The 24,792-nt window shown below is 44.3% G+C and overlaps 1 protein-coding gene across 1 annotated transcript in view; it reads left to right on the forward strand.

The window, feature by feature from the left end:
* Nucleotides 1–24,792, forward strand: part of LOC126095758 (regulator of nonsense transcripts 1) — a 134,248-nt gene that overhangs the window by 5,518 nt on the left and 103,938 nt on the right. The window contains exons 3-4 of the mRNA XM_049910551.1: nt 14,059–14,208; nt 14,491–14,663. Of these exons, the coding sequence (XP_049766508.1) occupies nt 14,059–14,208; nt 14,491–14,663 (323 nt within the window). The remainder of the gene's footprint in view (nt 1–14,058; nt 14,209–14,490; nt 14,664–24,792) is intronic.

The raw sequence follows: 24,792 nt of genomic DNA on the forward strand, positions 1-24,792 counted from the left end.
ATTAGATCTTTAAATGTGGAGCCGAATGCAATTCGTTGTGAAATAAGTTTTTGTTTTTAGACTATAGAAGACAGTTTTTAAGAAACAACTTTCCAACGAGATGAGAGAAAGTTTTTTGCTATTGAAGTTTGGTGTAAAATTATGCGAATGAAATGTCAAGAAAACATCAAATTTTCATCTGTTTCAAACCTTAGCTGTGTTGAAGATCTCTAATGCGAGATACAGGCCTGTAAATAATGAGGCGCAATCGTCTGCTCGCGTACAGTAGCGATAGGCAACAGACCTGTTTATTTGTAAAGACCTGATATATTTCTGATATGCATCCTTATTTCCAACACAACAAAAAATAAAATAATGCTTGTTTGGTATCTTAAATTGGGCAACATCTATTCTGAGAATCAAAAGCAATACAAAAACGGCCAGTGTATTGCAGACATCATTTCCTATACTGTAATATGTATGCACAGACTGAATTCTTCTTTGGAATTAATATTTGATAATGCCGCCATATTAAAATTTCAAAACTTAGTGTGACTTAATTTTGATATGCCAGTACTTAAAAGTGCAAACTGCGCACTTCAAACGTGTAGCTGAATCCATTTGTGCTGTATCTCTGTGTGGATAATGGTAAAACTCTACTGACATCACTCTTGTCGCTATTACAGACACGAAGTTTTGCTGTCACTATTGTCATTTAAAGAGATAATCATCTCTTCCACTGAAGTCTCCAAAGCACCTTCATCCTGCCATGCTCTTTCCATAATGTTGTGTGTTTGTTTGACGGCTTTCTTTCAGTCTTCAGAGGTAACGTGAGTAATAGCTTCTTTAGTGCATGGTTCTGCTGTGGAGAGCGCAAATTTTTGGTTGTTCCTGGCAATGTAACCTTTAATTTGGGCCCATATCAACTCTATAGGGTTGAAGTGGCAGTGGTACTGTGGCAGCCTGATGATTGTATGCCCATATTTTTTTTCCAGTTCGTTGATTTCATATTTTGGAAATTGCGGTTTATGGAAATTTATTTTTTCCATAAGCTCGACCTTCTTAAGGTCATCAGACGCATTTACGGTATGATGCTCAAGCCAGTCAGTCATTTCCTCCTTTCGCTTTCCCATGGTAGGTGCTTTATCAACAACAACCGAATGATATGGAGCATTGTCTAAAACAGTTCTTGACGGTTTATCTAGATTGGGTGTTAGAGCTTCTTCAAACCACTTTGTGAATGTAATGTGGTTCATATCTTCATGATAATCTCCTTTCTTCTTAGATTGAAAGAGGAGGAGACAGTTTGGTATGAAACCTTCTGAGGTGCCTGCATGCAGTAGAATCAATCTGCCCCCTTACCAGAGGGCATCTGCATTGTTTCTTTAATCATGTTGTCTGTCCACCCCTGCCTAATTACATGACCAGAATTAACCCATATTTCATCAAGCCAAACCACTTCCATTAACATTTATGCTACATATTTGTCTTAAAAATAGGCATCGCCATGCAGCAACATCCTCCCTTTCCATCAGTAGCTTACAGCTGCAAAATTGTCCGTAGTGAAATCCCACATTGTACAAAACTGAATAACAATGTGTACTGCCCTGAAAAAGTCCTGATTCTGTAAGTGTCACCAATAACTTTGAGAGTGTCGGATGTTCCTTTCTGCATTAATAAATGTAAACATGACGACGAATTGCGTCCTCTGCAAATTAATCTAAATTCGTAACACGCTTATCCATAGAACTTTTTTTTTCCTCGGGAGTACCAAGTTTGGATGGTTCTCCAACTTCCTTTTCTGTCGCAAACAGTTCCTTCCCAATTTTTACGACAGAATTTTTGTTGATATTCAGAGCTGCTGCCATTTTATCTACTACCTTGCTAACGTAGAGTAGTGGGCCACCATTAAGTTTTTCACTCTCAAAGTAAGCTCTTGAGGAACAAACCATTTCTCTACATTGTCCTCGTAAAGCAATTCCCTGTTCACGAGAAGGGCATTGAACTTATCCACTTCTAACTTTCGATGTACTTTCTTCTGACATGTTAAATAAGACACAACAAATAACTGTCACAGAAACAATACGGTAACTCCTAAACTGCAAAAAAAAAACAACACGGAGTGGTCGCACAGACTCACTCACTACAACTAAATCGCGGCACAAGTGGTAGTGTTGTGGACTGAGATTTGGCAACTCGGGGAGCTCGTGCCCACTGGGCTGCGCCTACAGCCATCACGGGATTGGCTGAATCCAAGCCATGCCTCCGGCACGACCTTCTCCCTACCACTTCCGGTACAGCTGTTGATACTAAACTTATTTTGAATAGACTATACTGTGGCTGCACTCATTTGTGTGTCCGTGTGTGTTTGTGCGTGCTTGTGTTTGGCACACGTGCTACTACTAGAAGAGCAGCTTGTAAGCTTGTGAATGCAGTTTTCAATTGTGCGTCTATGCTCCACTCATCAATTTGCTACAGTTGAGTGGTTGCCTTTCCCTTACTTTACATTCGTTTCATTCAGGTCCTTACATTATTGTTGTACTTTTACAATAATATGTTACAGTTTCGAAACTTCGGTCATCGCTACATAGGTCTTGTCCCAATCTTTGATGTTGAAATGACATAAAAACCTTGGCTAGTCCAATTCTTTTCTGGGAACAATTCCTGCATCATTGAATGAATATGGTTATCTAAAACAATCTCCTAGGCATTACCAGTTATGTTTCCTTTTTGTGTCTTTAAGACAAACAGAAAACGAAATGAGGCTGCCAAAACGGTCACAGAATGTCCATCAGTACTTCATAGTTTATGGAAGAAGAAGAAGATGGAGATGATGATGATGATGATGATGATGATGATGATGATGATGATGATGATGATGATGATGATGATGATGTGTCATATTGTGGTCGCCAGATGACGTGGCGTTGAGACTAGTGTTAAAGTAATACCTTTCCATTTCTCTGTAGTGTAGGTTGTGTTCCTTGCACCATTGAAGCCTGTTGTTTGTGTATAAAATTTGTAACAGGTTTGACAGTAGCATTTCTACCATGAATTCTTTGTTTATACTGTTAATATTGCATTCGTTATGTTCACATTGGACTCTTTTGATAAATTTTAGGCTCAGCTGTTTGTTTCAAGCAGTTTTGGCAGTGGTAAAACTATTTGGTGAAACAGTTCCTTTAATGCTCACCTAGTGTCTGACAGTAAGTTTTCCATTGAATATCAAGAGCTTTGGTGGAAACCCAGTTCTAAGCAAAGAAGGTAAAGCAGAAAGGTGGAAGGAGTATATAGAGGGACTATACAAGGGCGATGTACTTCAGGACAATATTATGGAATTGGAAGAGGATGTAGATGAAGGTGAAATGTGAGATATGTTACTGCGTGAAGAGGTTGACAGAACACTGAAAGACCTGCATCAAAACAAGGCCCCGGGAGTAGACAACATTCCATTAGAACTACTGACAGCCTTGGGAGAGCCAGTCCTGACAAAACTCTACTATCTGGTGAGCAAGATGTATGAGACAGGCGAAATACCTAGAGACTTCAAGAAGAATATAATAATTCCCATCCCAAAGAAAGCAGGTGTTGACAGATGTGAAAATTACCGAACTGTCAGATTAATAAGTCACAGCTGCAAAATACTAATGCGAATTCTTTACAGACGCATGGAAAAACTGATAGAAGCTGACCTTGGGGAAGATCAGTTTGGATTCCGTAGAAATGTTGGAACACGTGAGGCAATACTGACCCTACGACTCATCTTAGAAGAAAGATTAAGGAAAGGCAAAGCTACGTTTGTAGCATTTGTAGACTTAGAGAAAGCTTTTGACAATGTTGATTGGAATACTCTCTTTCAAATTCTGAAGGTGGTAGGGGTAAAATACAGGGAGAGAAAGGCTATTTACAATTTGTACAGAAACCAGATGGCAGTTATAAGAGTCGAGGGGCATTAAAGGGAAGCAGTGGTTGTGAAGGGAGTGAGACAGGGCTGTAGCCTCTCCCCGATGTTATTCAGTCTGTATATTGAGCAAGCAGTAAAGGAAACAAAAGGAAAACTCGGAGTAGGTATTAAAATCCATGGAGAAGAAATAAAAACTTTGAGGTTCACCGATGACATTGTAATTCTATCAGAGACAGCAAAAGACTTGGAAGAGCAGTTGAACGGAATGGACAGTGTCCTGAAAGGAGGATATTAAATGAACATCAACAAAAGCAAAACGAGGATAATGGAATGTAGGTGAATTAAGTCGGGTGATGCCGAGGGAATTAGATTAGGAAATGAGACACAAGAAGTAGTGAAGGAGTTTTGCTATTTGGGGAGCAAAATAACTGATGATGGTCGAAGTAGAGAAGATATAAAATCTAGACTGGCAATGGCAAGTAAACCGTATCTGAAGAAGATAAATTTGTTAACATCGAGTATAGATTTAAGTGTCGGGAAGTCGTTTCTGAAAGTATTTGTATGGAGTGTAGCCATGTATGGAAGTGAAACATTGACGATAAATAGTTTAGACAAGAAGAGAATAGAAGCTTTCGGAATGTGGTGCTACAGAAGAATGCTGAAGATTGGATGGGTAGATCACATAACTAATGAGGAGGTATTGAACAGAATTGGGGAGAAGAGGAGTTTGTGGCACAACTTGAGTAGAAGAAGGGATCGGTTGGTAGGACATGTTCTGAGGCATCAAGGGATCACCAATTTAGTATTGGAGGGCAGTGTGGAGGGTAAAAATCGTAGAGGGAGACAAAGAGATGAATACACTAAGCAGATTCAGCAGGATGTAGGCTGCAGTTGGTACTGGGAGATGAAGAAGCTTGCACAGGATAGGGTAGCATGGAGAGCTGCATCAAACCAGTCTCTGGACTCAAGACCACAACAACAATAACAACAACAGTGTTTAAGAGAAATTTTTTATGAACTCTACAAGTCATCATGACACGAGACCTAGTGATGACCTTCTGTGGATGTACCAACTTGGTCAATGTGATGGTTGAACACAACCCCACTATAATGTGAGCCACTTCCTTAGCCCACTTCCACAGGAAAACTGAACATTACTATGTTACAGACAGGTCATAAGAGTAGTTCCATGCAAAAGATGTTGATATGACTTGAGGATCTTTCATTTTTGCACTGTCATTGTGTCTTGGTAATGCTAGACATTGTCCTTGTGACAGATTGATGTAGGAATATCCTTAAATGTGAGATGTTCTCTTGAAAACCTGCTAAACATTTAAGCTTTCATCCAAAAGGCCTCTGTGGGACACACACACACACACACACACACACACACACACACACACACACACTGGTAGCATGTCTCTGGCATTGTGGCCCAACTGTGGTCTGCATCTTAGTCTGATGTGAGCAACAATCTGGGGTGGCTGGTGGGGGGAAAGCAAGTGGCATGAGTTTGGGAGGGGAGGGGGAGCAGCATAGGGGTGAGGCAAAGGGCATGCAGAGACTTGGTGGGGATGTGATATTGCTGCTATATGCAGAGTCGCAAGGCTGTGCTGGGAGGAGGGGGGGGGGGGGGGAGTGGAAGAGGGAGAGCAGAAAAGTAGAGAGGGCAGGATAGACTAGTGCGTGTATTGGCAGAAAAGTGTAGTGCCAAAGTGGGAGCAGTGAAGTGGATAGGTTGGTGGAGTACAGGAACTAGCAGGTGTTTAGGCTGGGAAGGGGGGGTTTATGGGAATGAAAAATACGTTGTAGGGAGAGTTTAAGCAGGTACAATTTGGAAAAGCTGGTGTTGGCATAGACTGTGAAGCAGACATTGAATTGAAGCACAATGTGTTGGGCAGCATGTTCAGCAACTGGGTTGATCAGCTGTCTCTTGGGCACAATTTGACGGTGGCCATTCATGCAGACAGACAGCTTGTTAGTTGTGATGGCCACACAGAAAGCAGAACTGTAGTGATGGATTAGCTTGTAGATCATGGGAAATGCCTGTGACAGGTTTGGGAGCAGGTGGTGGTGGGATGATGTATGGGACAGGTCTTATATTGAGGTCTATTGCAGGGTATGAGTTATCTGGCAGATGGTTGGGAATAGGGATGGAGAGTGATATTGTGTAGGTTCTGTGTGAAGCATAATGCCTCTACGGTAGGGGCTAGGGAGGACAGTGGAATGCTATTGTGGGAGGCTGGGATGACAGTGGGTAGGAATACCTTAGCTCCTGACACAGCACCTAGCAGCTCTGCCCTGTCTCCACCATGTCCCTCCACCCTTTCACTAGGAGCACACCACCTTCCCCCCACCCCTACACTGCTAACCATCCCACTCCCCACTCCATACCTCGTCTTTATCCCCACCAACTACCCCAAATTGTTGCTAACGTCAAATGCAGTCGCAGTGCCCACACACATCCCATTGGTTGGAGATTTTGTGTGTGTGTGTGTGTGTGTGTGTGTGTGTGTGTGTGTGTGTGTGTGTGTGTGTTTTCTGTTTCAGAAAATGGCCATTTGTGTTTAGCAGTCTTATCATTCTGCATGTCTGCAACTGAACCTCATCTTTGTGGTACATTACAGTTTTTACTTTTCATGTCATTGTTATTCCATCCTGGACGTTCATTGTTGTAATTTTTATTTTTCCTAGTTTTGAACCAAGTGACGGGAACATGAAGACTTTGCAAAAGACATTGTAAAATAAACATCTGGGTTGGTAGGACAGTTGTTTCATTGTGATGTAAGATAAAATGTGGAACCAGGTTTAAAAATGTGTACAAACGCTAACGAAGGCTACCATAAGAACTTTCTACATACATTTTTGCTGGAACAGCATTGAAAAATATTTTCAAAGAATTTGGTAAAGTGCGAGTAGGAATAGTGCACTGGATGTTCTGTCTGCCTGCGTATGTACAGTGTGTGTGTGTGTGTGTGTGTGTGTGTGTGTGTGTGTGTATATACCTGTCGTTTATTCCCCCCAGGTTAGTCTTTCCGATCCTGAGACTGGAATAACTCCTTACACTCTCCCTTAAAACCCACATCCTTTCGTCTTTCCCTCTCCTTCCCTCTTTCCTGATGAAGCAACCTTGGGTTGCGAAAGCTTGAAATTTGTGTGTGTGTTTGTGTGTTTTTTATTGTGTCTATCTGCCAGCACTTTCTCGTTTGGTAAGTTACAGCATCTGGCACCTAGAATCTCAAAGAGTTTTGCCTGTTAACGGTATCAATACTGGCAACATATTGGTCCCGGGAGTTCCAAGACCATATCAAAATCTATACAGTAATTCCTCAGACTAGTAGGGACTTAAGTTTATATGTGTAGAGATGGAAGATTTATTAAAACATTTTTATTTACTTACTAAAACGAAACTGCAACTTAACATTTTATTTTTGTATGCAGTAATGCTCATCTATTATGATTTGACAGATAATGAATGCAACGGATATTAAGATGGCAAAAAGACATTTCTTTGTTATATAATTACAATTTAATAACTGACTCCACCAGTGATGCATTGACAGTGTAGTATAGGGTACTATGTTTTTTCATTTTGTGAAATGCACAACTTTTAAGTTTTGAGCATTTAAAGCGAGTTGCCAATCTTTACACCACTTTGAAATCTTGCCAAGATCAGACTGAACATATGTGAAGCTTCTTACAGATAGTACTTAATTATAGATGGCTGCATCATGTGCAAAAAGTCTGAGGTTACTGTAAATATTTTCTGCAGGGCACACACAAAGTCACTTCTACATCTGATGATGACTCCATCCAAGATAACATTGTGCGTCCTTACTACCAAAAAATCCTCAATCCATTAACAAACTTCGCTTCATACCCCATATGATTGCACTTTTAATGAAAAGCGTAAATGTGGTACCGAGTCAAATGCTTCTTGCAAAGGGAGGAATGCTGCGTCTTCCTGCCTGCCTTGATCCAAAGCTTTTAATATGTTGTGAACAAAGTGCGAGTTCAGTATCAAATGCTCAAGATACCTCATTATGTTTGACATGTTTGTGGTGTAAATCGCCAAACCTCCTGATTCCATTGACTTAAAAGGTTACATTTTTTACATTGCCAAGGGGACATAAATTAAGAAGTTGATAATCCAACCTGCTCCAGAGAAGAGAGGGTGTTTTAAGACTGACAGACAGATGTTGTTGTTGTTGTTGTTGTTGTTGTTGTTGTGGTCTTCAGTCCTGAGACTGGTTTGATGCAGCTCTCCATGCTACCTTATCCTGTGCAAGCTTCTTCATCTCCCAGTACTTACTGCAACCCACATCCTTCTGAATCTGCTTAGTGTATTCATCTCTTGGTCTCCCTCTACGATTTTTACCCTCCACACTGCCCTCCAATACTAAATTGGTGATCCCTTGATGCCTCAGAACATGTCCTACCAACCGATCCCTTCTTCTAGTAAAGTTGTGCCACAAACTCCTCTTCTCCCCAATTCTGTTCAATACCTCCTCATTAGTTATGTGATCTACCCATCTAATCTTCAGCATTCTTCTGTAGCACCACATTTCGAAAGCTTCTATTATCTTCTTGTCCAAACTATTTATCGTCCATGTTTCACTTCCATACATGGCTACACTCCATACAAATACTCTCAGAAACAAGTTCCTGACACTTAAATCTATACCGTATTTACTCGAATCTAAGCCGCACTCGAATCTAAGCCGCACCTGAAATTTGAGACTCGAAATTCAAGGGGAGAGAAAAGTTTTAGGCCGCACCTCCAAATCGAAACAAAGTTGGACCATTGTAATATGAGACACAATTTAGGTCGAATGAATGACGATACAGCTACAGTAGTTTGGTTCGAGTCGTAAGCTTAGCAGTTAAGCTTTACCACGTAGCCATTGCTATGCGTCAGGCTCTCCGTCCGTATTTATACGGGTGCCCTTCCTTTTTCACGTGCTTCGTCTGGTTTGAATCGATTGCTTATTTTGCTTTGAGCTGATAAGTGCCGTTTTCTTTGTTATAGGAGTTTGCATCACACTTAAGCTGAAAATGCATCACTGCACTGTGTCATGCATTGTTTGTCGCATTCTGATAGTGCGTGTTTACGGCCTGTCGCGGCTCGCGGCATGGCTTGCTTTTGTGCGCGCTACCGCCGCGTACAATTAAAAAAAGAGAGGAATCGTCTCATTAGCGAAACAATGGCAAGAGACTGCTATTTGTTGTTACTTACACTGCTGCTTTCTTTGATAATGATCAACAAGAATCAAATAATAGACCGCGTATGATAGAACATGTTCTGAACGAGAGTTAGGCGAAAATTTTTCTCCGTTTGAAAATCTTTGCGGCCGCTTCTTTATTACATCAAATTCTGCACAGAAATTAGTCATCTTAGATTTAAAAATCTAGTCACTTGCCGTGCTTCATTTCTCACTATATCACTGTTAGGCATAAGAATAATACGAATATAAACATGACACGATACGTATATTCTTCCGCGTTTGCTGTTGTCTCACTCTAGTTTCATAGTTTATTACGCAGACAGGATTTAAATGAGAGAGCAGCAAACACGAAAGAATACATGACAAAATGTTTATATTCGTATTATTCTTATGGTGAAGAGAATACTGTATGTGATTCAAATTTCATCAGGTTCCTATTAGCAACCATCTCTTCTCACAGATAGGAAAAAATTCAGAACGTAGAGTTGGCCATATTGACAAACATCCCAAACAGTCTTGCCAGTCAGATTTTCGTAGTACACTGAAATTGTGCTACATTCGAAGATGAACAATACGGAATTTGTATTTACTTCGTTGGATAATGTATGAAAATGCAGTGGTCGAAACTCGCGGCGGAGAAAAAAAGCTCGTCTTCCACTTTTTTTTTTTTTTTAATTTATTTACTGACGCAGAGGTTTTGGCGCCAGTATTTGTCTTTGTGCCTACAGAGCATGCCTGCTTAGCGCTACATATATTCGACGGCAGAAGTTAGTTGTGGCGGCACGTACCAACATTTTTCATAACTTCCGCTTGCTTTGCACTCGATTCTAAGCCGCAGGCGGTTTTTTGGATTACGAAAACCGGAAAAAAAGTGCGGCTTAGATTCGAGTAAATAGGGTACTCGATGTTAACAAATTTATCTTCTTCAGAAACGCTTTCCTTGCCATTGCCAGTCTACATTTTATATCCTCTCTACTTCGACCATCATCAGTTATTTTGCTCCCCAAATAGCAAAACTCCTTCACTACTTCTTGTGTCTCATTTCCTAATCTAATTCCCTCGGCATCACCCGACTTAATTCACCTACATTCCATTATCCTCGTTTTGCTTTTGTTGATGTTCATTTAATATCCTCCTTTCAGGACACTGTCCATTCCGTTCAACTGCTCTTCCAAGTCTTTTGCTGTCTCTGATAGAATTACAATGTCATCGGTGAACCTCAAAGTTTTTATTTCTTCTCCATGGATTTTAATACCTACTCCGAATTTTTCTTTTGTTTCCTTTACTGCTTGCTCAATATACAGATTGAATAACATCGGGGAGAGGCTACAGCCCTGTCTCACTCCCTTCACAAGCACTGCTTTCCTTTCATGCCCCTCGACTCTTATAACTGCCATCTGGTTTCTGTACAAATTGTAAATAGCCTTTCGCTGCCTGTATTTTACCCCTGCCACCTTTAGAATTTGAAAGAGAGTATTCCAATCAACATTGTCAAAAGCTTTCTCTAAGTCTACAAATGCTAGAAACGTAGGTTTGCCCTTCCTTAATCTTTTTTGTAAGATAAGTGGTAAGGTCAGTATTGCCTCATGTGTTCCAATATTTCTATGGAATCCAAACTGATCTTCCCCGAGGTCGGCTTCTACCAGTTTTTCCATTCATCTGTAAAGAATTCGCGTTAGTATTTTGCAGCTGTGACTTATTAAACTGATGGTTTGGTAATTTTCACATCTGTCAACACCTGCTTTCTTTGGGATGAGAATTATTATATTCTTCTTGAAGTCTGAGGGTATTTTGCCTGTCTCATACATCTTGCTCACCAGATGGTAGAGTCTTGTCAGGACTGGCTCTCCCAAGGCTGTCAGTAGTTCTAATGGAATATTGTCTACTCCCAGGGACTTGTTTCGACTCAGGTCTTTCAGTGCTCTGTCAAACTCTTCAAGCAGTATCGTATCTCCCATTTCATCTTCATCTACATCCTATTTCATTTCCATAATATTGTCCTGAAGTACATCGCCCTTGTATAGACCCTCTATATACTCCTTCCACCTTTCTGCTTTCCCTTCTATGCTTAGAACTCGGTTTCCATCTGAGCTCTAGATATTCATACAAGTGGTTCTCTTTTCTCCAAAAGTCTCTTTAATTTTCCTGTAGGCAGTATCTCCCTTACCCCTAGTGAGATAAGCCTCTACATCCTTACATTTGTCCTCTAGCCACCCCTGCTTAGCCATTTTGCACTTCCTGTCAATCTCATTTTTGAGACGTCTGTATTCCTTTTTGCCTGCTTTATTTACTGCATTTTTATATTTTCTCCTTTCATCACTTAAATTCAATATTTCTTCTGTTACCCAAGCAGTTCTACTAGCCGACGTCTTTTTACCTACTTGATCCTCTGCTGCCTTCACTACTTCATCCCTCAGAGCTACCCATTCTTCTTCTACTGTACTTCTTTCTCCCATTCTTGTCAATTGTTCCCTTATGCTGTCCCTGAAACTCTGTAAAACCTCTAGTTTAGTCAGTTTATCCAGGTCCCATCTCCTTAAAATTCCCACCTTTTTGCAGTTTCTTGAGTTTTAATCTACAGTTCATAACCAATAGATTGTGGTCAGTCGACATCTGCCCCTGGAAATGTCTTACAATTTAAAACCTGGTTCCTGAATCTCTGTCTTACCATTATATAATCTATCTGATACCTTCTAGTATCTCCAGGATTCTTCCATGTATACAACCTCCTTTCATGATTCTTGAACCAAGTGTTAGCTATGATTAAGTTATGCTCTGTGCAAAACTCTACCAGGCGGCTTCCTCTTTCATTTCTTAGCCCCAATCCATATTCACCTACTATGTTTCCTTCTCTCCCTTTTCCTACTCTCGAATTCCAGTCACCCATGACTATTAAATTTTTGTCTCCCTTCACTACCTGAATAATTTCTTTTATCTCATCATACATTTCTTCAATTTCTTCATCATCTGCAGAGCTAGTTGGCATATAAACTTGTACTACAGTAGTAGGCCATGGGCTTCGTGTCTATCTTGGCCACAATAATGCGTTCACTATGCTGTTTGTAGTAGCTTACCCGCACTCCTATTTTTTTTTTATTCATTATTAAACCTACTCCTGCATTACCCCTATTTGATTTTGTGTTTATAACCCTGTATTCACCTGACCAGAAGTCTTGTTCCTCCTGCCACCGAACTTCACTAATTCCCACTATATCTAACTTTAACCTATCCATTTCCCTTTTTAAATTTTCTAATCTACCTGTCCGGTTAAGGGATCTGACATTCCACGCTCCGATCTGTAGAATGCCAGTTTTCTTTTTCCTGATAAACAGACAGATAAAGAAGGAAAAAAGTACTTTTGATGTAATTTTAAGACGTGCCAGTATAAAGCAGTGAACCACACTGAAGAGGAATACACAAAGTGTGTTGAAATGTCAACAACTTAGCTGCTATAGTAGTTGCAATGACAGGGCCCAATACCCATAATTATTGTATTCGAAATGCCACCAACTATGGAAGCTGATAAACTTTTATTTGTTGAGTGAGTTTTCGAGTTTCAAAATGCATGACATAAATGGTCAAATCTTTCCGTAGCATGACTGAGAAGCTTAGAAAACGGTACACTGACAAGGGAGCATAGACCATAATATGTGACATAAATTTGAACTTGATATGTCTACCCCTTCCTTAGGAAAAGGGTTCTTAACAGTTGGACAGACAGACAGGCATTGAACCCTAAAAACATATAATTGAGTTGACATAACAAAATATAATGCAAGAAAAGCTAGAAATAAGATACATGTAAAGAAATAGAACTCTCTCTCTCTCTCTCTCTCTCTCTCTGTGTGTGTGTGTGTGTGTGTGTGTGTGTGTGTGTGTGTGTGTGTGTGTGTGTGTGTGTGTGTGTGTGTATTGTAGAACATGAGAAATGAAGATCTTATATTTTGCTGAGAAGCTGATGACTGAAGTTCATTTCACATCCATATGTAGAAGTGGTGTTCAAAAAGAAACAAGCCAGAGGCGTAACTGCAGAAACCTATATGTTAGAAGTATTGACCCTGGCTGTTGAGACACTTGTCTCATTATGACACAAGGCCGTGAATAGCTGTCCCATAAAATTCCTGGGGCTGCGATGTTAATCAGTTCTGCACATACAGCCGGACATCGTCGTCAGAGGTGAATCGTTTGCCCCTCAGAACCTTTTTAAGGGAACCAAAAATGACGTAATCACAGGGGGAGAGGTTCGGACTGTATGGAGGGTGGCCGAGAACCTCCCATTTGAATTTTTGCAGGAGTGCCGTGACTATGTTGGCCATATGAGGCTTTGCATTGTCATGGAGCAGAATGACCCCACGGGTGAGATTGCCTGGTCATTTTGATTTGATCGCTTGGGGAACGGTGGTCAAGGTTTGCAAGTAACACTGGGCATTCACTGCTCCATGCGGCAGGAAGTGAATTAGAAGGGGGTCATCTTGGTCAGAGAAGAACGTCAGCATAACCTTTCTTGCACTCATGTGGACGATGAAGTCCAGCTGTACGTGCCGAACCAGTTAACATCGTAGCCCCGGGAATTTTACGAGACAGCCATTCACCACCTTGTGTCACAGTGAGACAATTGTCTCAACAACCAGGATCAGTACTTCTCGCATACAGGTACTGGTTTCTGTAATTATGCCTCCGGCTTGTTTCTATTTGAATGCCCCTTATAGAATAAGCACCGCATTTTAACAATATTTTTACACCTACATGTCATAGTTTAAATTATAGTGTCCGTGTCAAATTTGAGTGATGTTTGCTTCTTGTGTGTTTTTTGAGATGATCCTTGGTGAAGTATGTATCTTAACATTCAAGATGTTACTTTAATGCTTAGTATTGTATTGTTACTATCATGTAATTGGTGCACATTTGTCACAAATTTCTGTATGATGCTTATATGCATTTTCATTTTAGGACCTTCCAGAATTTGCATGCAAATATTGTGGTATCCATGACCCTAGTTGTGTAGTCATGTGCAACATATGCAAAAAATGGTTTTGCAATGGACGAGGAAACACATCTGGTTCTCATATAATAAATCATCTTGTGCGTGCAAAACATAAGGTAAGCAGAAGTATTTCAGTTATATGTAACTAAGCAATATCACCATTCATTGACAAATGCACAACATTTCTGATGTACGTACTTTCGAAAACACTCAGAGTGGGACTAAATTTCTGATAAGCGGAGTAGCGGTAAACATACAGTGACCACTGATAATAGATGAGGAAATTCTCTTAAATGCATTTTTTTTTTTTTTCGTTAAAGAATTGTGAGACACATGTATTCCGTGGTAACTGTAAGTACCATAATTATATGTCACTGAATATTTTTGTTTTGTTTTAGGAAGTGACTCTACATAAGGATGGACCATTAGGAGAGACGATTCTCGAATGCTACTCATGTGGTGTAAGAAATGTGTTTGTACTGGGTTTCATACCTGCTAAAGCTGATTCTGTAGTCGTTTTGCTCTGTCGACAACCATGTGCTGCCCAGAATTCCCTCAAAGACATGAATTGGTGAGAATATTATATGGTTTTTGTGATTTTGGAATACTAATGTAATTATAGCTGCTTTCCACTTCTTTCTTTCGCATAGAACTGGAGTGTGTCTAATTCTCTGTCGAATTGTGTGCTGACCTGTTGAAAAGTTGTGTAGTCCAGCCTATAAAGTTTGTGACAAATAAGCTATTGTAATGCTGTTTTCAATCTAGTTTAATGAAAAAGAATCATCTCTTTTTTTTGTGTGTAATTAATAGAAAGTTTGCTCTCAGAATAAGTGTAAAGTTTGGTATAAAATTTGTTAAAATTGTTGAAGAATGCTTGTTGGAATGCTACTCGCGTAGGGTTCTTGGAGAGTTTGAGACTAGTTTATAATTGAATCAATAATTTCACCCTCACAGTTAATGTGTGGTGAACTATCAGTGCAGTAGCGAGTCGCATATTTAGCTTTCATATTTATTTTGTAGTTTGATTCTTAATTTCTTTCCGAGTGTTTGTGCGCTTGCGTATTTAATTACATAAAATCCTTGCATATTCTCATATTTGAGAGGAGGAATATTGCTTATTGATAGCTGTAGATTATAAATTTGCGGAGTCGTTAGATATTAGCAGTAGGATGGACAGGGTGTGTCCGGGCGCAGGAGGAACTGGCCGCGGTTCCCGAGCAGCTGAGTGTGCTATTGGCCATGGTCAGCAGCTTTCAAGCTGATGCCTCAAGGTACAGCGACGGCGGAGGGTCTGGCGTGTCGCTTGAGACACCCCAGGTGTCGCTTGATGTGTCCGCTGAGTCTGCCGCCGAGGCACCTTCTAGTGTACGCGGCGTGTTGAGGCTGTCCGGCTGACCTCGCCTGTTTGTCCTGTCAGTGGGCAGGTGGCCGCTCCTTCAGCAGGGCCCGAGCAGGCACAGGGGGGGAAATAGCGTACAGGGCTGGAAAGAAATCCAACATGCACTCAGTCTGTCTGCTGGGGGGGCCTCCTCCAAGATGCGGCTATCGAGCGTATGGGGTGTAGTCGTCTGCAAGTAGTTGCTCACGCCAGCACCAATGATGCCTGTCGCTTGGGTTCTAAGGCGATCCTCAATTCGTACGGGCGGCTGGCGGATTTGGTGAAGACCGCTGGCCTCACACGTGGGGTGCAAGCAGTGCTCTCTATTCGCAGCATCGTTCCCAGAGTGGATCGGGGGTCCTTTGGTTTGGAGCCAAGTGAAGGGTCTCAACCAGAGGCTGCATTGACTCTGTGACGGTCTTGTCTGCAGATTTCTAGACTCGCGCTATTGGGTGGAGAATTGTAGGACGGCCGTAGATAGGTCAGGGGTGCACTACACAAAGGAAGTGGCTACTCGGATAGCAGAGTACTTGTGGCATGCACATTGGGGTTTTTTAGGCTAGACAGTAGTGTGAGGTGTCCTGATGAACACTCACCAGTCGACGAGCAGGCAGGGAAATCAGGACGTGCTCAGTGTAAAGACACTTCAGCTATCAAGATATTAGCAGTAAATTTTCAGTGTGTTCGAAATAAAGTTCCTGAATTTACTGCCCTCCAGGAAGCGTGTGGCGCGCAATTTATTCTCGGGACTGAGACCTGGCTGAACCCTGAGATAGGAAGTTCTGAAATATTTAGTGAGGGTTGGAACGTGTATCGGAAAGACAGATTAGACACCGTAGGAGGGGATGTCTTCATTGCAGTTGACAAAAATTTTGTCTACGGAGGTCGAAGGAGAGTGTGATAGTGAAGTTATCTGGGTATGTTTAACAGGGCTAGGGGAAATAAAGTTAATTGTGGGGTGCTATTACTGGCCACCAGGTTCCAACGTGACAGTTCTAGACTCATTCAAAGGCCCCCCTGCGGGTCCGGGGATTAGAATAGGCCCGAGGTATTCCTGCCTGTCGTAAGAGGCGACTAAAAGGAGTCCATCCCCCTCACGGGGGTAGTTAGCGCCTGCGTCCGGAGACGGACGATCTTCACGACCTATAATCGTGGTCTTTTTGGTTTTAAACTTCTCGTTTCTTCCTTCCTTTTGTTGGTCCCTTTCTTTGCTCTTCTCCGCCTCACTGTCTTCCTTACTCTTTCCCTTGACTTCTCCTTGCCTTCTCATTGCCTTTTTCTCCTTGCCTTCTCATTGCCTTTTTCTCCTTGCCTTCTCATTGCCTTTTTCTCCTTGCCTTCTCATTGCCTTTTTCTCCTTGCCTTCTCATTGCCTTTTTCTCCTTGCCTTCTCATTGCCTTTTTCTCCTTGCCTTCTCATTGCCTTTTTCTCCTTGCCTTCTCATTGCCATTTTCTCCTTGCCTTCTCCTTGCCTTCTCATTGCCTTCTTCTCCTTGCCTTCTCTGGTCTCCGCCTCGGCGTTTGAGACAGTCTGTCCTCTTTCTCCCTCTCTCTCTTCTTTTTCCTCTTCTTCCTTCCTCCCTGTGCGTGTCTGAAGGCCGACCCACGCGTTCGCACGCGTAGCCGGTGACGGGGTAACGCGTAAGTCCCCGCCCTGGGTAGACATGTAAGGCACGCGCGTACCCCCTGGTAAAGGCCAGGCCCGGGGAGGGGTGATTGCCTGAGCTGATACCTTCTGACCATGCCGATTGGTCCCTCCGTCTGTTTCTCGGGAGGTGTGACCTGAGGTGTAAACATTCACCTAAGGCGGGAGTGCCCTCTCAGAGGGTCCCCACAAGGAAGGAGCGCGCCATCGGAGACGCTGGCAATCATGGGGGATTCCCCCGCAATGGATTCTACTCCATCGCTTTCGACTTCGACCCAAAAACGGAAACGTGACCAGCCAACAGTGACAAAAGTACTACCGCCTGCCCCACAGTTCCTCGTAGTTTCTCGCACTGAGGACGGAAAGGATTTTTCCTCTGTCAACCCTTTTGTTATTCAGAAGGGCGTTGATGCCATAGCCGGATCTGTCAAATCTTGTACCAGGTTGCGTAACGGCACCTTATTACTAGAAACTGAGAATGCCTTTCAGGCACAAAAACTGCTTCGGGCCACCCTCCTGTACACGTTCCCTGTCCGGGTGGAGGCCCACCGAACTTTGAATTCGTCTCGTGGTGTAGTGTATACTAGCTCCCTCGACGGATTGACTGACGAGGAGCTTCAATCTTTCCTCGCTGAGCAGGGCGTGACGGCTGTCCATCGGGTCATGAAAAAGGTCAACAACGACCTTGTACCGACCCGGACACTCTTCTTGACCTTCGATAGTGTTAAGCTGCCATCGCGCATCAAGGCGGGCTACGAGGTTATTTCTGTTCGCCCCTATGTCCCGACACCTACGCGCTGCTACCAGTGTCAGCGTTTCAATCACACTCGACAGTCTTGTTCCAATGCGGCTAAATGTGTCACTTGTGGCAGGGATGCCCATGAGGGTGACTGTCCACCTCCGTCTCCTCATTGTGTGAACTGTCAGGGTGACCATGCCGCATCCTCCCGCGACTGTCCTGTCTATAAGGACGAACGTTGCATCCAAGAAATTCGTGTCAAAGAGAAAGTGTCAACCTCGGCTGCTCGCAAGCTATTGGCTAGTAGGAAGCCCACGCTGCTCCCAGCGGGGAAATATAGTACTGTCCTCGCCTCTCCTCGGACTACCCGGGAGGTCGCAACCCAGACATGCGATCTGACCTTCAGCACCACGGTCGTCCGTTCGGCCAGTGCTAAGATCGCGCGGTCGACGTCTCCTCTTCCTCCCATCACACCACAGACACCAGCCACTTCCTCAGCTTCTGCTAAGTCGAAGACACCGAAGTCAGATGCACGGTCCTTCAAGAAGGAACCATCCCGTGCGGACTTCCTCCGTCCCTCGACCTCCCAGCCTTCGACCGATACTTCCACCAAACGTCCTTCCAAAAAGGCGCATAGGAAGCACAGTTCTCCTTCCCCGCCACGGCGCATCTCTTCTCCTGCGCCACCCAGCGGTTGCCGCCCCAGGCCGTCATCCGTTTCGCCTGGCCGCACCGCCGGTAGCCGTACATCTGGCCGTTCACCGGCGGAGGAAGCTCCCCCTCCCGGCCATCCTCCCGAGATGGCCGATGACCCTATAGACCCCATGGACGATGACTGTCCGCCTACTGATAGCGGCGGCAGTGCTCGCTCGAAGCCAGGCCCTAAGCGGCCTTCGAGGTGACCCCTTCTCTCATCTTCCTTTTCTTACGATGACACTTATTCACTGGAATATTCGCAGCATTCGCTCCAACCGAGAGGACTTGAAGTTGCTGCTCCGCTTGCATCGTCCGCTCGTCGTAGCCCTCCAGGAAACGAAGCTACGCCCATGCGATCACATTGCCTTGGCACACTACACCTCTGTGCGTTTTGACCTACCCCCTATGGTAGGTATCCCAGCTCATGGAGGGGTTATGTTGCTGGTCCGGGATGATATTTACTACGATCCCATCACGTTGCACACCGGCCTGCAGGCAGTTGCCATCCGCATTACTCTCCCCACTTTTACGTTTTCCTTTTGTACCGTTTACACTCCATCGTCATCTGCCGTTACCAGGGCAGACATGATGCAACTTATTGCTCAGCTACCTGCACCGTTTTTGTTAACTGGAGACTTCAATGCCCACCATCCCCTTTGGGGTTCTCCAGCCTCCTGCCCGAGGGGCTCCTTGTTAGCAGACCTTTTCAACCAGCTCAATCTTGTCTGCCTTAATACTGGCGCCCCTACTTTTCTTTCGGACACATCTCATACCTATTCCCATTTAGACCTCTCTATATGTACTCCCCAACTTGCACGCCGGTTTGAGTGGTATGCACTTGCTGATACATATTCGAGCGACCACTTCCCGTGTGTTATCCATCTCCTGCAGCATACTCCCTCTCCGTGCTCCTCTAGTTGGACCATCTCCAAGGCAGACTGGGGGCTCTTTTCTTCCAGGGCGACCTTTCAGGATCAAACCTTCACAAGCTGCGATCGTCAGGTCGCACACCTCACGGAAGTCATTATCGCTGCTGCTGAATATTCCATCCCTCACCCTACTTCATCTCCACGTCGCGTACCGGTCCCCTGGTGGACCACAGCATGTAGAGACGCTTTACGTGCTCGTCGACGTGCTTTACGCACATTTAAACGCCACCCTACAGTGGCGAATTGTATCAATTATAAACGATTACGTGCTCAGTGTCGTCGTATTATTAACGAAAGCAAGAAAGCCAGCTGGGCTGCTTTCACAAGCACCTTCAACAGTTTTACTCCTTCTTCTGTTGTCTGGGGTAGCCTGCGCCGGCTATCTGGCACTAAGGTCCACTCCCCAGTTTCTGGCTTGAAGGTCGCGAATGAAGTCCTTGTGGCCCCTGAGGCTGTCTCCAATGCCTTCGGCCGCTTTTTCGCCGAGGTTTCGAGCTCCGCTCATTACCACCCTGCCTTCCTCCCCCGCAAACAGGCAGAGGAGGCTAGGCCACCTGACTTTTGCTCCTCGAATTGTGAAAGTTATAATGCCCCATTCACCATGCGGGAACTCGAAACCGCACTTGGCCGATCACGGTCCTCCGCTCCAGGGCCTGATTCTATTCATATTCAGATGCTGAAGAACCTTTCTCCTGCGGGTAAAGGTTTTCTTCTTCGTACATACAATCGCATCTGGATTGAGGGACATGTTCCCGCATGCTGGCGCGAGTCTATTGTTGTCCCGATTCCTAAGCCGGGGAAGGACAAGCACTTGCCTTCCAGTTATCGACCTATCTCACTTACCAGCTGTGTCTGTAAAGTGCTGGAGCGAATGGTTAACTCTCGATTGGTTTGGCTGCTTGAGTCTCGACGCCTACTTACAAATGTACAATGTGGATTTCGTAGGCGCCGCTCTGCTGTTGACCATCTGGTCACCTTGTCGACCTTCATTATGAATAACTTCTTGCGGAAGCGCCCGACCGCGGCTGTGTTCTTTGATTTGGAGAAGGCTTACGACACCTGTTGGAGGGCGGGCATTCTCCGCACCATGCATACATGGGGCCTTCGCGGTCGCCTCCCTCTTTTTATTCGTTCCTTTTTAATGGATCGACAGTTCAGGGTACGTGTGGGTTCTGTCCTGTCCGACACCTTTCGCCAGGAGAATGGGGTGCCACAGGGCTCAGTTTTGAGCGTCGCTCTGTTCGCCATCGCGATCAATCCAATAATGGATTGCCTCCCAGCTGATGTATCAGGCTCCCTTTTTGTGGACGATTTTACCATCTATTGCAGCGCGCAGCGTACACGTGTCCTGGAGCGCTGTCTTCAGCGTTCTCTTGACCGTCTTTACTCCTGGAGTGTCGCCAATGGCTTCCGTTTTTCTGCCGAGAAGACGGTCTGTATTAACTTCTGGCGCTACAAAGAGTTTCTCCCACCGTCCTTACGACTTGGTCCCGTTGCTCTCCCAATCGTGGAGACAACCAAATTTTTAGGCCTTACCTTTGACAGGAAACTTAGCTGGTCTCCACATGTGTCATATTTGGCCGCCCGTTGTACCCGTTCTTTAAATGTCCTCCGTGTTCTCAGTGGTATGTCGTGGGGAGCGGATCGAACCGTCCTACTTCGTCTATATCGGTCGATCGTCCGCTCCAAGCTGGATTATGGGAGCTTTGTATACTCCTCTGCACGGCCATCCATCTTACGCCGCCTCAACTCCATACAACATCGGGGTTTACGACTTGCGATCGGAGCATTTTATACCAGTCCCGTAGAGAGTCTTCATGCTGACGCTGGCGAATTGCCGCTCACTTACCGGCGCGATATACTGCTTTGTCGGTATGCCTGTCGGCTACTGTCAATGCCCGACCATCCGTCTTATCGTTCCTTTTTTGACGACTCTCTCGACCGTCAATACGGGTTGTATGTCTCTGCCCTGCTACCCCCTGGAGTTCGCTTTCGTCGCCTCCTTCAACACCTTCATTTTTCACTCCCTGCAACCTTTCGAGTGGGCGAGAGCCACACGCCACCTTGGCTCCAGGCTCAGGTCCGCGTTCACCTTGACCTCAGCTCGCTCCCAAAAGAGGTCACCCCCAGTTCGGTCTACCACTCCCGTTTTTTGGAACTTCGTTCGAAGTTCATCACCATGACTTTCATTTATACAGATGGCTCTAAGACCAATGACGGGGTTGGGTGTTCCTTTATAGTCGGGGCACAAAGTTTCCAATACCGGCTCCATGACCATTGTTCGGTCTTCACAGCTGAGCTCTTTGCCCTCTACCAGGCTGTTCTTTACATCTGCCGCCACCGACATTCTGCTTATGTCATCTGCTCAGATTCCCTGAGCGCCATCCAGAGCCTCAGTGATCCGTACCCGGTTCACCCTTTCGTACACCGGATCCAACGCTCTCTTCAGCGGCTGGTGGACGTCGGTCCGCCGGTTAGCTTTATGTGGGTTCCCGGCCATGTCGGTATCCCTGGGAACGAAGCTGCAGATGCCGCGGCCAAGGCTGCGGTCCTCCAGCCTCGGACAGCTTCTTGTTGTGTCCCTTCGTCCGATCTTAGCAGGGTCATTTGTCGGCGCGTTGTGTCGCTGTGGCATGCCGATTGGGCTGCACTTACCGACAACAAGCTTCGGGCCTTAAAACCTCTTCCCGTGGCTTGGACGTCCTCCTCACGCCCTTCTCGGCGGGAGGAGGTCGTTTTAGCAAGGTTAAGGATTGGACACTGCCGGTTCAGCCATCGCCATCTGCTGACGGCTGCGCCGGCGCCGTTCTGCCCATGTGGGCACTCGCTGACGGTTAGACACATTTTAATGTCCTGTCCCGATCTTAACCACCTGCGCCTCGATCTTAACCTGCCTAATACTTTCGATGACATTTTAGCGGATGACCCACGAGCAGCTGCTCGTGTTCTTTGTTTTATCAATTTGACACACCTTGCTAAGGACATTTGATGAAGTTTTTTAATCCTATGCCTGTCAGTCTGTCTTTTATTGTGTTTTTCCTTTTAGTTGTTGTTGTCAACTTGTGGCTCGCGGTGCATTTTTAGAGTAGTCAGGGCGCTAATGACCATTGAAGTTGTGCGCCCTAAAACCACAAAAAAAAAAAAAAAAAAAAAAAAAAACTCATTCAAAGGGAGTCTACATTCTGTATCGCAGAAGTACCTGGATCATGCTATATTAGTTGGAGGCGACTTCAACCTACCTAGTATAGACTGGGATGTCTATGGATTCATTACAGGTGGTACAGACAAGCCGTCGTGTGAATTACTTTTGAACACATTGTCCGAAAACTGTCTTGAGCAGCTAATTCGACAGCCAACGCGTAATGGAAATATTTTAGGTCTGGTCGAGCGGTTCTAGGCGCTTCAGTCTGGAACCGCGTGACTGCTACAGTCGCAGGTTCAAATCCTGCCTCGGGCATGGATGTGTGTGATGTTGTTAGGTTAGTTAGGTTTAAGTAGTTCTAAGTTCTAGGGGACTGATGACCTCAGACGTTAAGTCCTATAGTGCTCAGAGCCATTTGAACCATTTTTTTAGATCTGTTAGCCACGAACAGCCCAGACCTCATCGATGGTGTCAGTGTTGAGACAGGGATTAGTGATCATGATGATGTCATTATGACTGTGGTTATGAAAGTTAAAAAGTCGGTCAAGAAGGCTAGGTGAGTATTCTTACTAGAAAGAGAAGATATGCAGTTGTTAGCATCCCACTTAGTAAATGAATAGACTTCATTTACTTCCGGTACAATGGACGTGGAAGAATTATGGGCAAATTTTAAGCACATTGTAAATCACGCATTGGACAAGTATGTGCCGAAAAAGTGGGTTACGGATGGAAAAGACCCACCGTGGTTTAACAGCGCACTTTGGAGAATGCTCAGGAAGCAAGACAGTTGCACTCGCAGTACAAGAAAGATCGGGAGAATGAGGACAGGCAAAAGTTAGTAGAGATTCGTGCTGCCGTAAAAAGAGCAATGCGCGAAGCATTCAACCACTACCACCATCATAACTTAGCAAAAGATCTTGCTGAAAACCCAAGGAAATTCTGGTCTTCCGTAAAATTGGGAAGTGGGTCGAAAGCTTCCATCCAGTCGCTCACTGATCAGTCGGGCGTGGCAATGGAAGACAGCAAAACGAAAGCTGAAATTTTTAAATTTAGCGTTTGAGAAATCTTTCACACAGGAGGATCGTACGAACATACCGCCGTTTGAGTCTCGTACAGCTTCCTGGATGTAGGACATAGTGATAGACATCCCTGGGGTTGTGAAGCAGCTGAATGCATTGAAAATAAATAAATCGCCAGGTCCTGATGGGATTCCAATTCGGTTTTACAGAGAGTACTCTACTGCATTGGCTCCTTACTTAGCTTGCATTTATCGCGAATTTCTTGCCCAACGTAAAGTCCCGAGCGACTGGAAAAAAGTGCAGGTGACGCCTGTATATAAGAAGGGTAGAAGGACGGATCCTCAAAATTACAGACCAATATCCTTAACATCGTTTTGCTGCAGGATTCTCGAACATATTCTCAGTTTGAATATAATGAATTTCCTTGAGACAGAGAAGTTGCTGTCCATGCATCAGCACGGCTTTAGAAAGCATTGCTCCTGTGAAACGCAACTCGCCCTTTTTTCGCATGATATCTTGCGAACCATGGATGAAGGGTATCAGACGGATGCCATATTCCTTGACTTCAGGAAAGCGTTTGACTCGGTGCCCCACTGCAGGCTCCTAACTAAGGTACTAGCATATGGGATTGGTTCCCAAGTATGTGAGTGGCTCGAAGACTTCTTAAGTAATAGAACCCAGTATGTTGTCCTCGATGATGAGTGTTCATCGGAGGTGAGGGTATCATCTGGAGTGCCCCAGGGAAGTGTGGTAGGTCCGCTGTTGTTTTCTATCTACATAAATGATCTTTTGGATAGGTTGGATAGCAATGTGTGGCAGTTTGCTGATGATGCTGTGGTGCACGAGAAGGTCTCGTCATAGAGTGACTGTAGGAGCATACAAGATGACGTGGACAGGATTTGTGTAAAGAATGGCAGCTAACTCTAAATATAGATAAATGTAAATTAATGCAGATGAATAGGAAAAAGAATCCCGTGATGTTTGAATACTCCATTAGTAGTGTAGCACTTGATACATTCACGTCGATTAAATATGCGATGTGAAGTGGGACTAGCCTGTAATGGCAGTTGTGGGGAAGGCGGATAGTAGTCTTTGGTTCATTGGTAGAATTTTGGGAAGATATGGTTCATCTGTAAAGGAGACAGCTTATA

The sequence above is a fragment of the Schistocerca cancellata genome, chromosome 8 (assembly GCF_023864275.1).
Source record: "Schistocerca cancellata isolate TAMUIC-IGC-003103 chromosome 8, iqSchCanc2.1, whole genome shotgun sequence".
In the NCBI taxonomy this organism is placed as follows: domain Eukaryota; kingdom Metazoa; phylum Arthropoda; class Insecta; order Orthoptera; family Acrididae; genus Schistocerca; species Schistocerca cancellata.